The sequence below is a fragment of the Cariama cristata genome, unplaced genomic scaffold, assembly GCF_000690535.1.
Source record: "Cariama cristata isolate BGI_N322 unplaced genomic scaffold, ASM69053v1 scaffold367, whole genome shotgun sequence".
In the NCBI taxonomy this organism is placed as follows: Eukaryota; Metazoa; Chordata; class Aves; order Cariamiformes; family Cariamidae; genus Cariama; species Cariama cristata.
The window spans coordinates 70,507-83,538 of NW_009625912.1; the positions used below are offsets into that span (position 1 = coordinate 70,507).

Below are 13,032 nucleotides of genomic sequence, written 5' to 3' on the forward strand. Positions count from 1 at the left end.
ACTGTCCAGTTTCAAGAAGATACAGCAAAGGAACAAAATGGGATGAAACAATGGGATGATATTCCTTTATTTAAGAGTGCAAAAGCAACGAGTTTCTTCTTGTCCGCTTTAAATAAATCAATAAGTATTTGTAATATTTTTGGTGTAAATTTAATTGAACATTTTTATTTCATTCATTCATACACTTGTGGTTTTTTTTTTCATATAAGCATATTTATAAGTTTTTGAGTGTGAACTCCATACAAGTATACACGGAATGTGTGTACATGGTTTGAATGACGTACAAAGCAATATATATCAAAAGTTATATTTACTAATTTTGAAAAATACTGATAGTTGCTTAAATGCAGCTTTCACTTTTTGGTACAGTGAAGGGCAGAATCCAGTAACATACAAGCTAAAGTTCAGTCGGTATTATGAATATGTATTCGGATCAAAGAGAAAGAATAATCTTCTTGTCAGCTGCTAATGTCAGATTTGCAGTGCCTGACTCCATGATATGGGGTGGCACATGGTAAATGAAGAATCCTCCTCTCATAGGGAAGGGTGTTGGCTTTGTGACTGACGTAAATTTTCAGATTATATGCATCATTTTCCAGCTCAATTAGAAATATAAGACGGGAAAAAAAATGGAATAAAAAGAAAAAGCTTTGTGGATATAGAAGCTTCTTTGTTAAAAAGCGGTTAAGGAACTGGGAGAAGATCTTTCTGTGAATGCTTTTTTTCCCTCTTTGGTCAAAATATAGCTTTTTACTCAAAAGGTTCTAATACACAGATTTTTTTGAAGACTCTTTTGTTCTTACCCTGTTTCCCTATTTGAAGTACACTGAGATGGCACTTACGAACATGGTTTAGTGGTCTACTTGGCAGGTTTACAGTTGGACTCAATGATCTTAAAGTTCTTTTCGAATCTAAATGATTCTATGATTCTATGAATTTATTCAGTCTTTTCTCCCTAAACTTGGTTACCAACTCTACCTTGAATCAGTGGTATTTTAGGAATGCTTTTATTCTAATATAGCTAGAGGAGCTTTAGAATTGTTATGTAAAAGTCCAAAAGACTTGTGTGTATCCAAAACGTCACTTGAGTTGAAGACATTAAAAGAGATTAGTTTTAAAGTAAGTATTTTCTTGATAGGTTCTGTATTATACATTATATGTTTTTTATATATATACATGTTTATTTATACACATATATATTATACATAATTTATAGAATAAGCTATTGCTGTCATATCTAATCAGAATTCCTCCCCTTCTGCAAGGTAGGTATTGGAGCATTTTGGAATAAATATTAGTTAAAGTTAAAATTGTCCAAGAAACTTGTAGACATTAAATAAATATTTTAATTTCTTGCCTTTGGGAGCATTTTATTAGGTTAATAAGAGGAAATGTATTTTATCAAGTCCAGACTTGAGTCTGAAACTGAATTATATTGTTTCTTACATGTGAGATAAAAAAAAAATTAGATTGCTGCAGATCCAACAATGCAGAACTTCTGAAAATTCTGTAGAAGGGAAACTTCTTGTTCAGTCTGGCATTTTGATGATTTTGGTTGTTGTCTATGACTATATTTTGTTGGCCTGTGCGCAAGGACAATTAGAATTAAAAAGATGCGAAGACTTAGTAATTTTTAGTACTGCTTCTTTTCTGCTGAAGCCATTGGCCTAATTTGTGGATCTGAATTGCACAGCTTAATGAACAAAGAAAAAGAAAATATCTGATCAACATTATCCAAACATCATGTTGCAGACAGCTGCAAAAAATATTCTTCTTTTAAAATAAGTTTTGTTATACTTGCATGTCTTGGTCATCCATTGCAACTTAGTCCAAGCTGGCAGTTAGGACCCACACATCTATATTGCAATGTAAAGAAGTAGCTGTCACCTACGGAGCCGCTCCCAGACTAGCACTAGCTCACCAGTAGTCCACCCAGTCTATTAAGTCTAGTTTTGACAACGTAAGTGCACAGACCTGTTCAGGATGCTGGATCACAGCTATTCTTTTGTTGGTTTCTGTTTTGAAGGTAACTTGGAGACAATTAATAGACAGGCCCATCATTTAGTTGGGATAAGTATAAACTAAGAGCTGCAAAGGCAGTTTTGGTCATGTGGTCAGGCATGTTTATATTTGAGTTTATTACTCTTAAACTGTACAGACAGTGCAGAATCCTGTGTCAAAAGTGGCATTAACATTTGTTATATGTATCATGGACACTAAGGATTCAATTATGAATGATTGTGGATAAGTCTTTCCATTTCTTTCAAGACAGCATAGGTACTTTGTACTATAGCTGTCCAAGTTATGTTCTGCCCAATTTCTAAGTAAATTAGGGTATTGTATTTGCAGTTTGGCACTGATTTTGATCCTCAGAGTGCATAAAATGCTAAATGAGTTTAGTTTTACCTTTCTGAAGCTGTGTGTGCTTAGAAAACATCTTCTCTATTGCTCACACATGGGAAAGTGAGCCACAAAAGTGAAGCGAGAACAAGCATGAAATACGCTTTAAGGAAATCACAAACATAGGAATCTGGATGACGGTTTAATTTATGTAAATTATTCTTTATTTTCTTAGGATGGAGTCAACAGAAAAATGTGAAGCAGTGATTGCTCATTTTAATGGAAAATTCATAAAGACACCAGCAGGAGTTTCTGGTATGTTGCATATATTTCTAACAAGATTTATGAATGGGTTACTGCTTACATAGTGGAAGCCTGTTACACTGATTGTTGTATCTGGCTTCTCATCCAGAGGCAGGCTTATTAAAATTAAACTGTGTCTTGTTGGATGACTGTAATACTTGCTCACTTGGAACACAGCATATCACTTTTCTACTGTAAACGTTTTCTAGGAATCTAGTAGTGTTCTCTTCTAGCAGACAGACAAGCAGCTAAGATGCCTTAAGCCAGCTATGCACAAATTTACATCCCACATAATCCCAGTTGAAGTCAAGAGACAAGTATGTGTTGTATGTGTATCAGAACAGAATTTGGCTGATTGTCCATGGACAGTTGTTTGGGTTTTTTTTGAGAGGCAAATAAGGGACTACTTTTGCCATCTGTTGATGACTTTTTCAAAGTAATTTTCAAAAACAGATCTGAGTAGAAAAAAATAGATTCTGCAGTAGTATTTTAATGTCAGGCACTTTCATTCATTGGGGAGCTGTGACTCAAGTCGACACAGGCTTTGAGATTCTTCAGGAAGATGGAAGGATGTCAACAAAGAATACTACTTCTAGAAATATTGTGCAAGGCAAAATGCAGAGAAGCTATGTAGTGCAATTTTGTTGTCACACCAAGTTCCTCATCAGTTTGCCTGCTTTGTCAGCACCGTTTCTAAGAGACAAAATGTATATTCCATAAACACTTAAAAATGAGGAAAGGAAATTCAGAGCAGCAGAGTAAAATAGAAAGAAAAGAGGACAATAAAAGAGGAAAGAATACATGCCTGTAATTCCAAGCAGCTTTTGGTAACCATTTTATTGAGAGTCTCAAGTGGGAATTTTACAAAAGACATTGTTGATGTGGTTGCTGAAGCCACCTTTATCCTGCTGGTGAAATGTTCTCCGCAGCCAGATCCTGACACCGAGGAGGAGGAAAACAACCCTCGGCAGGCAGACAAGAATATGCCTTTTTTAGTAAAACTACATACATGCTTCATCCCTGAAAGATTACTACAGTTTGAGGCAGTCTGTGCTCCAGTAGGGATGGAAAGCTGCCTCAGAGCACAGGAAACCCCTCCCTTCACCAACACTAATCTAACGCAGGGTTTTGGCTTCTCTGGCTTGGCTTTTGCAGACCCTTTGCATTGGGATTGATTGCCGAGATTATTTAGTTAAAACTTTTTTATACATAGGGGCTGTAACATTTATTTTTCTATTTCATATATTTAGCAATCTGTGTTTTATGAGATGGAAAATCCCTTTAGGGGCAAGGAGATCATGGAACGATTTTCTCTGAATGCTGACTCTGCTCTGATCCACCCTCTGTGATTAGTTTTATAGAGCTGCTATGGCTTGGACATAATTAAGAGTAAAAAGTATGGAGAAACCAAGAGTTCAAATTAACATATAGGGGTTTCTATTCAGTTAGAACCAGTATAAAAAAAAAAACAACACTGTAACAGAACCTCCTATTAGTGCTTTTTAGTTTGCTAATTTTTATTTTTACTTGCATTGTCCTGTTCTCAATGAAAGCCATCAAGCATGTCATTGCTAATCATGCTGTCTCTGGTGGACCATTGCTGAAGCTGGAGTTGCACCCTTTATATGATCAGGCTCAACCAGGTAGAAATGAAAAGTTGCTGCATGGAATTATAAGAAGAATTTCTGCAGCATGGAGGAAACATTTGCCAGAAAAGTGTGATTAATTAGGGACAAGAAATTTGCACAGAACTGGTAATTGTCAGAAAGTGGAAATTAAAGAGGGTTCTCAAGATGTAATCCACCTCACAGACTTTAACTTCTAATGCTTACTTGGCAAAGTAGTAGACTTTTTGTCTATGTATGTAGACTCTTTGTCTAGAATAGCTAAAGAAGCACACACCTCCAGAGGCTGATGTATCTTTGCTGTCAGCTGTCCTTGCGGTTACAAAGAGTGTCCAGATGAGTTGCTCAGAAATAGACAACTCTAAATGTCTGAAAGTCAGTTAAGTGAGATGAGTCACACCCTCCACACCACTGAAAACTGTAACAAATAATTAGGTGCATAAGGGAGGCATGAGAACCTTGTTTATTAAAGCCCCTCAATTTTGTTGTACAGGGGACAGCCCCTACTCTACTTTTCCATGCTGGTGCTATGAAGTTGTAATGGTCCGTTGAAAAGTTTTTATGGAGTTCAAATTATTCCTGGAGTTCCTCACCGCATAGCAAGCACATGTCCAATAATGCAGTCTTATTAGAGGATGCAGCTTATGCATAATAATATGCTGCAGTCTGCCAAAAAGGGAGACAGAGTCATGGGGCAGCTGTGGTCTTGGACTACCTGCACAGAGAAAAGTGGTTGTAGTGGGAAAGCTCTTGGACAAACAAAGGTTAGTAAAATGTTTTGAAATAGATTAGCATCCTTTGGGGTTGTAGAGGAACAAGTTCAAATACATGCAAAATAAAATCGTAGAACTGGAACAATGTTTAAATTAAAACATTGTGTCCTAGAAACTTGGCTAAAATCAGCAAAGGGAGCTGGCTATAAAAACACTGTTATCAGGATGAGGAGGGTAGGAGAGATGGAGCTGTAATGAAATAAGTGTGGGAGGAAGAACATCTGTTCTACAAAAGCATGCTTTCATAATGCAGCTTTGTTATTTTAACTAAGTTTTGGTTTAAATGGAAGAATGGGTTAAACACAGTCATAGGAAGCGTAGGTGAAACCTCCTCTGGAGCATGAGAAGACAGAACAGAAGAACCCCTAAATCTGAGAGGGCCAAGGGTAGCACAGGCCACACACAAGTGTCAACTGTAGAATTGAGTGAGTGACTGGGCATTGATGATACTGAGCAAGCTGAACCCAGATGTAACAAGCTATTCAGGCTTTATTTCTCTGCTCCATGTTAGCTTAATGAAATATATTCAATATTTAGTGTGTCTGTGTTTATCCTTAGTGAGGAAGAAGGAGGGTTAGCTCAGAGAGCAATTTCAAATGCACTGCAAGTTGGTATAATCCCAAAACTTCTAGGAGTGGTGTATTAGTTTCACCATTTGTTCTCGCTGGGGTTTGTACTTTTGTTATGTAACTTACTGTGATAGTTTGTTCTATTTTGTGGACTATGACTTTCTGTCTGTTTCTCTCAGGACTTTGATTTTTGTATTTCATTCTCAACTGTATATTTATTACATGATTGCTATACTCTTGAAATAAGTTTTACATTTAGTTCTACTTTTCTCTTCAAAGAATTATTCTTTTCAGTGAATAATGTGATTTTTAAAGGTTTTCTAGTCTCCTGTGAAACGTGAACCTCAGGATGTGAATTGGAGGAAACAGAGACTAGACTAGTATAAGGAGCCAGGACACAGAAGATGAGTAGTGAGGACAGAGTATCATACTTAGCCTGCGTCCCCTAAAGATGATAACTTAATGTTCGCTGTCTTTTTGTCTTGTGTTGGACCCATAACGATGGTAGAAACGATATGCTGGGCAAAATCATGAAAGGCATCTCCTCCCTATCACAGCAGCATGTAGCTGCATGATGATACCTGAGAATAATTACATAAATAATTACATAAAGCAGTTGGTGCTGTAGGATAGGTAAGGTGTGTGTAAGTCTGAGTGCACTTGTCTGTCTTACATTTTAAAATGGAAAGTATAGAAGTTAAAACGTTACAGAAGTTTTATGCCTGCTGTATATAGCCTTTAAGGATTATTTAATACTTCTTTTACTGAAAAATAACTTAGGTGATTTTGTTTTAATGGGTGTAAGGTAGAGAGCATTTTTGCTGAGCAGCCCGTACCATTTTTGTCTCGGGAATGGTGGGTTATGGTGATGACCCCAAAATCATAGGTTATCAGTGACCCACCCTCCTCTTCCCACTTACGGTAAAGATACTGGTCACTCACGTTCTGTTTTAGGGAGGAAACTGAAGACAGGTGTGAGAGCCTTGCTCCCGCCTGTGCTCTTGACTGTGGAGTGGGAAGAGGTCTGCCAGGTATGGTAGACACCACTGTTTGAAATTATTCTGGTCTTGGACATCTTTCTAGTGCAGCAGAGGAGTGAAAATGGGGCCTTGAAGTAGTTACCTTGTGGCGGTCCTTTTCCAGCTTTTTCTCTTTGCTTGCCTTTACAAAGTATCCAGCACTGCAGATCTCTATATAGTGAATTTAAGCCACTTGACCATAAACTTGCATTTCTTAGTTATCTTTCACAGATCCTTTGGAAATAATCCATGAACCACAGTCTGAAAACCACTGCTAAAGGGTATCAAGAGGTCACAGTGCTGGTGTTACTCCTGATGGTCACACTGAAGGCAGAGGAACCAAGATTTTACCCATTAGATCAAAGATTAGAAGCTTTTACTGCTCTAATTCTCATAGTTTGTAATTGCTGCTTAGTTTTAAGAAGCAACATTGGAATAGAAAAGAAAAATACTACTAAAAATGACTCAAAATACACTCCTGTGACAAATTATTAAACCTTGTCTAAATTATTAAGGAAACGTAACCCCGAGCACTGTGTTTAAGTGAATATTAGGATAGTGAAGAGTATATATTTCATTTCTCTTTAAACATATAAAGCTACTGAGATCTTGGGTTGAGATCAACTTCTTTTTTAATTCCCACAGCTTTTGGCAAAAGTTTCTAGCTGTACAGGCTTGCTCTATCATTAAAGTGATGTTTTAATGTCAGAATTCATTATTCCCATACGCTTTGTCACTAGGAAATAAGCAATGGAAGTCACTAAAAGATGCAATTTAATTGAAAACTGATTAAAGGAATAGTATTTTCAAAGTATTTTGTTGTATTTTTTAATATCTGAAAGCAGGATTTATTCAAAACTTGATAAAATTAGCCATGTAAAGTCAAGGGTCTAAACACAAAGTTCAGTATAAGAACATCAATTTTGTTCTTGCATTTATAGTATCAGCTGGTACGTATTTGGGTGGCCACTGAACAAACAAACTGACTTCTAACGTACACATGTGCACAGTGTGTACGACAAGGAAGTATTTACTCTCTGGACTGATAACTGCATTCACATCTTTCTTCCGTAAAGACATTAATTCTAGAGGAGGGTGATTCAGGGCAGGAGGAGATGGTCAGCACTTTCCACAGCCAGGTTTTAAAGCACTGACCTGCTGTTAAAGCATGGGAAAGCTCGCAGTTACAGAATGCCTCCGTAGCAGCAACTCAACAGACGTCTACAAACCATTGAGAGTGTCTGTTGGTTTTCATTAAGTGTCAGTAGAGTGGGCATTTTAAACATGGTGTTTTAGCTGCAGAAGCATAAGTCCACTGTAGGTTGTAGCCTTTTACATCATCTGTGTCTTAATTGTGAATGCAACTCTGAATATTTATACTGTGCCTTTTGGTCGTGCACATACAAACAAGTCACTGAATGATTAATGATCCCCTTCATTACTGGATCTGCACACTTCCCAACAATTAAACAATAAAAATGACTCTCCCTTCCTTCCTGGACCACAAAAAAGATTACTTGACTGATCCGTAGGGCTTGTTGGATTTTTTTTTTTTTGTTTATAGATATGTATCTATTATATACATATTTGTATGTGCAAGACATTCTCTGTTTTAGGTATTTGTGAAAAGTATGAAGAAAGGTAAGCTGAAGAAATAAATTTCAGATTTAATTTTGAAGAGAGTAAAGGCTATGTTCCTTCTTTGGTGGGAGGAGGATCAATAGATCATACTTGGCTCCCATGAAGGTTTATGTCCTTCTCATGACCCTCCCTCTGATGACCATCAGTTATTGTGTTCTTGAAGCAACGAATGCAGTAGTACTCAGGTCACACGTATGGAAAAGCAGCCAAAAATTGCAGTTAGGTTTTCAATTGCAGCAGTCCCCGTTATCAGCATTCAGATCTTGAACTGGAATCAGGGAAGGCAAATGCTATAGAGCCTTCCAGCAGTTGGTGGTATTAAATAGATGATCTGCTGCTTTTTTTTTTTTAATGCGAGTTGGAGCTTTCATAGCATTTGGCTTCATTTATGGACTCAGTGAGGAGCAAGAGAAGCTGGAAGGTCAGAAAAACAAGGGTTCCAATGAGCAGAGCTGTGTTCAGTAAGATGGAGCACCAACTTCTGGCAAATCACAAATGAATGCCTTGAAAAAAATTTTTTTTTCATTGCTGCAAGTTTTGGATATTGCATATGCAAAATCCAATACATGTGGATAATTTTTCTTCCACTTTTTCTTCCTCTTTAAATGTGTCAGGAGAGTGTTTCCAATGTGCCACAGATGATGTTTCATCATTTAAAATTTAGCTGTTTTTCAGTTATCTACTGACAAAAAAAAATCATATTTATTCTTAAAATAGATTTTTATGAATGTTTTATTCAAACAGTTGGACCGATTTATTCTGACTTTTTAAAAGAAAATTATCTTTATCTTGAGGCAATGATGGGAAATATAAGCACAAATAATGCTTTCAGAAATATTCTGTACAATTCACCATGGGGATTTTTAATGAAAGCATAATGCAGCTTTAAATAAAGTATTTACTACCTGTGAGTGCTATAATACAGAAATACCAGGCTAGAAACCTTTAGGTATTTTCTGGTATCTTTATAAGCCGTTCTTATGCCAGTTCCTTCTGACTTCATCCAAAAATTTGTAGTGTGTATTTTCGAATTCACACATGCTTCCCACAATACTAGATATTTTGAAATAATTTATAAGTAGCCAGAGATAATCAACTTGGGGAAGAGCTTTCTATTATTATTTCTTCATTTAAGGCAGTTAACTTCAGCATTTGGATCTCAGCTCTCCCTTTCTGATGTTGCCCACCCCCCCCATGTAAAATCAGAGTCAAAATAATTTCAGACCAGAACCTGACAAGTTTACCCATATTGACTAACATCTTCTGAGATTGATTCCTCGTATTTCAGGAGAACTGTATGTGGATTAAAATGCTGTGTGATATGACCAAGGTTATTGGTATCTAGCTTTTATAAAGTAACATCGAGTTATCCATCAGCGTATTGATATAGTACCTTTTTGTCCCAAGTATGCTGAGACAGAAGTTGCTTTGCATGATAGAAGACCCCAAAGCAAAACTCAATTCTGGGAATGCCAAAAGTCCCCTCAGAAATGCAAGATTTTGAAGACAATATTCTCCATTTTCTGTGTCCTACTTTAGAGTTTCTGTTATTTCCTTGTGCATTTACTCCACTATCCATAGGTCTCTAATACTTTTTCCAGTTTCATTAGCCTAACCTTTCCCTGGTTTATTTTATGATTATAGGATTTTAATTACCATTCTCTGTAAGATAATACATTTTAAATTAATTCAGTTGTCATGTTTAGTACTAAAGTCTGACTCTGACACTAAAGTTACTTGACTGCTGAAAAGCAGTGCAGGGGTAGGAGAGGTACAAGTTTCTGGCGGATGGAGAGGAGACAGGGAACCACATCCCAATTCTGTCTCCCAGTCCATCCATCTTTTATAGAGAAGGCTGTCAAAACATGTTTCATGCAGAAAGCAGATATTTTCCCAGTAGAACCAGAGCTAGTGTTTTAGGTATGCCATCCAAAGCCAGGGATGAGTTGGTTATTAGTGTTAGTTTTCTGCCAGAGTTTTAAAATTCAAGCTCTTTGCTGGCTTATAACTCCCTGAGGTTTTCAATACCAATCATCTTTTGTAAATGCAGACAAGAGCGAAGAGCACATCAGCACTGGCCATGGTTATACTAATAGATTTTGTTGCATGGTACAGGTACGCTAAAATTTTTCTTGGGGTTGGGTTTTTGTGGGTGGCCCTCCTACCCCATGTGTTTACTCTGCATTTGGAAACTTGCATGTTTTCAGATCCAGCTGTGTCTCATGAAGGTGTTTCCAAACAGAGAATGACTGGAGGAGTGTCATGGTAAAGCTTAGACAGCTCATGTGTCAGGAATTATTGGCAGAGAAGAGTCCACATCCAAGTCATAACAGTGCTTCCACCCTGTGATTAGGGAGGGTGTGGTGTGATGTAACAGAGCTGTGCTTCAGCCATAGGTACTCAGAAACTATTGCAGTTTAAGCAATAGGAAAGAATACTATGCAAACTTTTCTTTTTCATTGCTTCAATTTTGACATTAAAAATGGAATTCATGGTCAGGGTTATGTTATGTCAAAACCAAAAAAGTATAGTGATACCGTTTCATGACAGTATGCAAAAAACAAGATGAAAGAAAAATCTTGACGAATTTGTGGTTGCATTGTGTGCTTTTTTTTAGAGCAGTTGTGGCATTTTTTCAGTGCAAGGTGGCAGGAGATAATGGTACCCACTCCACCCGGCTGATTAGAGTAAGTGGAGGTATGGTGCCAGCTCTTCTGGATAAGCAGAGCAGTTTAAGTTTTGGGACATTACTGAAACCTCTGAGGGGTAGGGGGAACATATTAAAGTCCTTTGGCCAGATTTATTCTCAACCATCCTCAGATGTGCCTCTTAAGAGGCAAAGCTCAGAATTCAGATGACAGTTCGCATTCATCCCCAGACCAACAGACATGTACTCAGGATATACAGACCATGTTTCTTTCCAACAGGTTTTAGAGCAGTAGTTTAAAATCAAAGATAAAAGGCATTCCAGATGCTCTGTTTATGTGTGGCAGCTATCTTTGTGCTATGCAGAACAGTCGTTGATGCTGTAGTATGAGTCCATGTTATTTAACTGTCGTATTGGGAATATAACTTAAAAACCATACCTCATTTGAAGTGCTGAACACCTGTGCATGAATGCTACTTCAACTAAAATTTATTCTTTCTTTTTAGTTCCTGCAGAACCTTTATTGTGCAAGTTTGCTGATGGAGGACAGAAAAAGAGACAGAATCAGAATAAATATATACAGAACGGAAGAGCATGGCACAGAGAAGGCGAGGTGAGACTTGTAAGTCCTCCCTTCAAGCTTTAGTGTGGGTGTACAATAATGAATACTTATGAAAATGATAGGCATTGAGACTTCTGGGCTTGGCTCTTTGGCATATTAAAAATGTGCAGGCAACATTTACCTGACAGTTTGTGACTCTAAAAAACTCTTAACTGTATCTTTCTTGAGAGGAAAAAAGGCAAAATGCAAAACACTGAATTCTACCTCGTTAAAGTGAACAATGAAATCTTCTTCATCTTTGTCAGGAATATGCCTGAGATATTTTTCATGTTATAAAACTACCTGAAACATAAATTTATTTACACGTAGCAAATAATCCTTTGATTTATGCAGCACTGAAATGCACATTGCTTTCATAAGATTAAAATAGTATACCAATGCAGAGCAGCATTCATTTTTTTTAGTCACAGCTTTTTTAATCTTTAATATTCAAGATAATAGCTTCATAGGCTTACTGTGGTTAGTAAGCCTAGACACCTCATTTATATGAGACAAGAAAATTCAAATGTGTCTTCTGAAAAACAGCACTCCCCAGTCATTCTTATAGTTAATATATTGTAGGCAACACCCTAACATAATTGTCTTCATGCCCTGCCTCTCAAATATACACATGTTCTCTTAGCCAGGTATTTCATAGATTGCATTTTGTTCCTCATGCTAGGAACCTGGAAACTTGTATTCGTAGCCAATATCGCTGACTCTCTTCACTATATAATTCTATTAATTACCCTTTCCCTAACTCATAGTTTATTAAACTATTTCAATACAACTAAAAAAAGAGTAAGAGAAATAATTTACAATCAAAATGAATTTTGTCAACTCTTTCTTTCCACTTTTTTTTTTTCTTTTTTTAAAGGCTGGAATGACACTCGCGTATGATCCAACCACAGCTGCTTTACAAAATGGGTATGTTAAATAATGGCACACTAAGAAAAAAATGTTTGCATTATAAAAGATGTACAGAACTGGCATTTAATAAATATTTCTGCATTTTCTAGGTTTTATCCATCACCCTACAGTATTACAGCAAACAGAATGATCACTCAGACATCTATTACGCCATATATTGCTTCTCCGGTTTCCACATACCAGGTTTGTATTTAGAACATAGTAGCTGAAATGGTTCATTGGACCTTATGTTTATTTATCAATTGCTACATTTGGTTTTATGAATTCTCCAATAATACTTCATTTTGATGAAGTAGCCTCTTCACACTGTACAGCATAAAAATGACAGCCTTAGAAACTAAGAGTGTGTTTGTTTCAGGAAGCACAGCAATTTAATGAGATATGTGGTGTCTTGCAAAACAAAGTCTCTAACTTGGGCTGATGGCTAAGGTATTTGTAGCCACTTCTGCATTTCGTATACGATTTTTTAATTTTCTCTTGGTCAAACTCCTTTAATGTCAATAATGTATCTTTAAAATAATTACTCTTTATTTAGAACCTTCTTGAGTTAGTTAAATTCTATTTCAAAGACTTCTCCATGCTTT

At 36.7% G+C, this 13,032-nt stretch overlaps 1 protein-coding gene across 3 annotated transcripts in view; it reads left to right on the top strand.

The window, feature by feature from the left end:
- RBMS1 (RNA binding motif, single stranded interacting protein 1) overlaps nt 1–13,032 on the top strand; it is a 69,939-nt gene that overhangs the window by 43,399 nt on the left and 13,508 nt on the right. For 2 of the 3 annotated variants that reach the window (XM_009703779.1, XM_009703780.1), the window contains exons 5-8: nt 2,576–2,655; nt 11,424–11,530; nt 12,396–12,445; nt 12,538–12,631. In XM_009703779.1, the coding sequence (XP_009702081.1) occupies nt 2,576–2,655; nt 11,424–11,530; nt 12,396–12,445; nt 12,538–12,631 (331 nt within the window). Of the gene's footprint in view, nt 1–2,575; nt 2,656–11,423; nt 11,540–12,395; nt 12,446–12,537; nt 12,632–13,032 lie in introns of all 3 variants that reach the window. The other variant, XM_009703781.1, reaches the window with a different exon arrangement.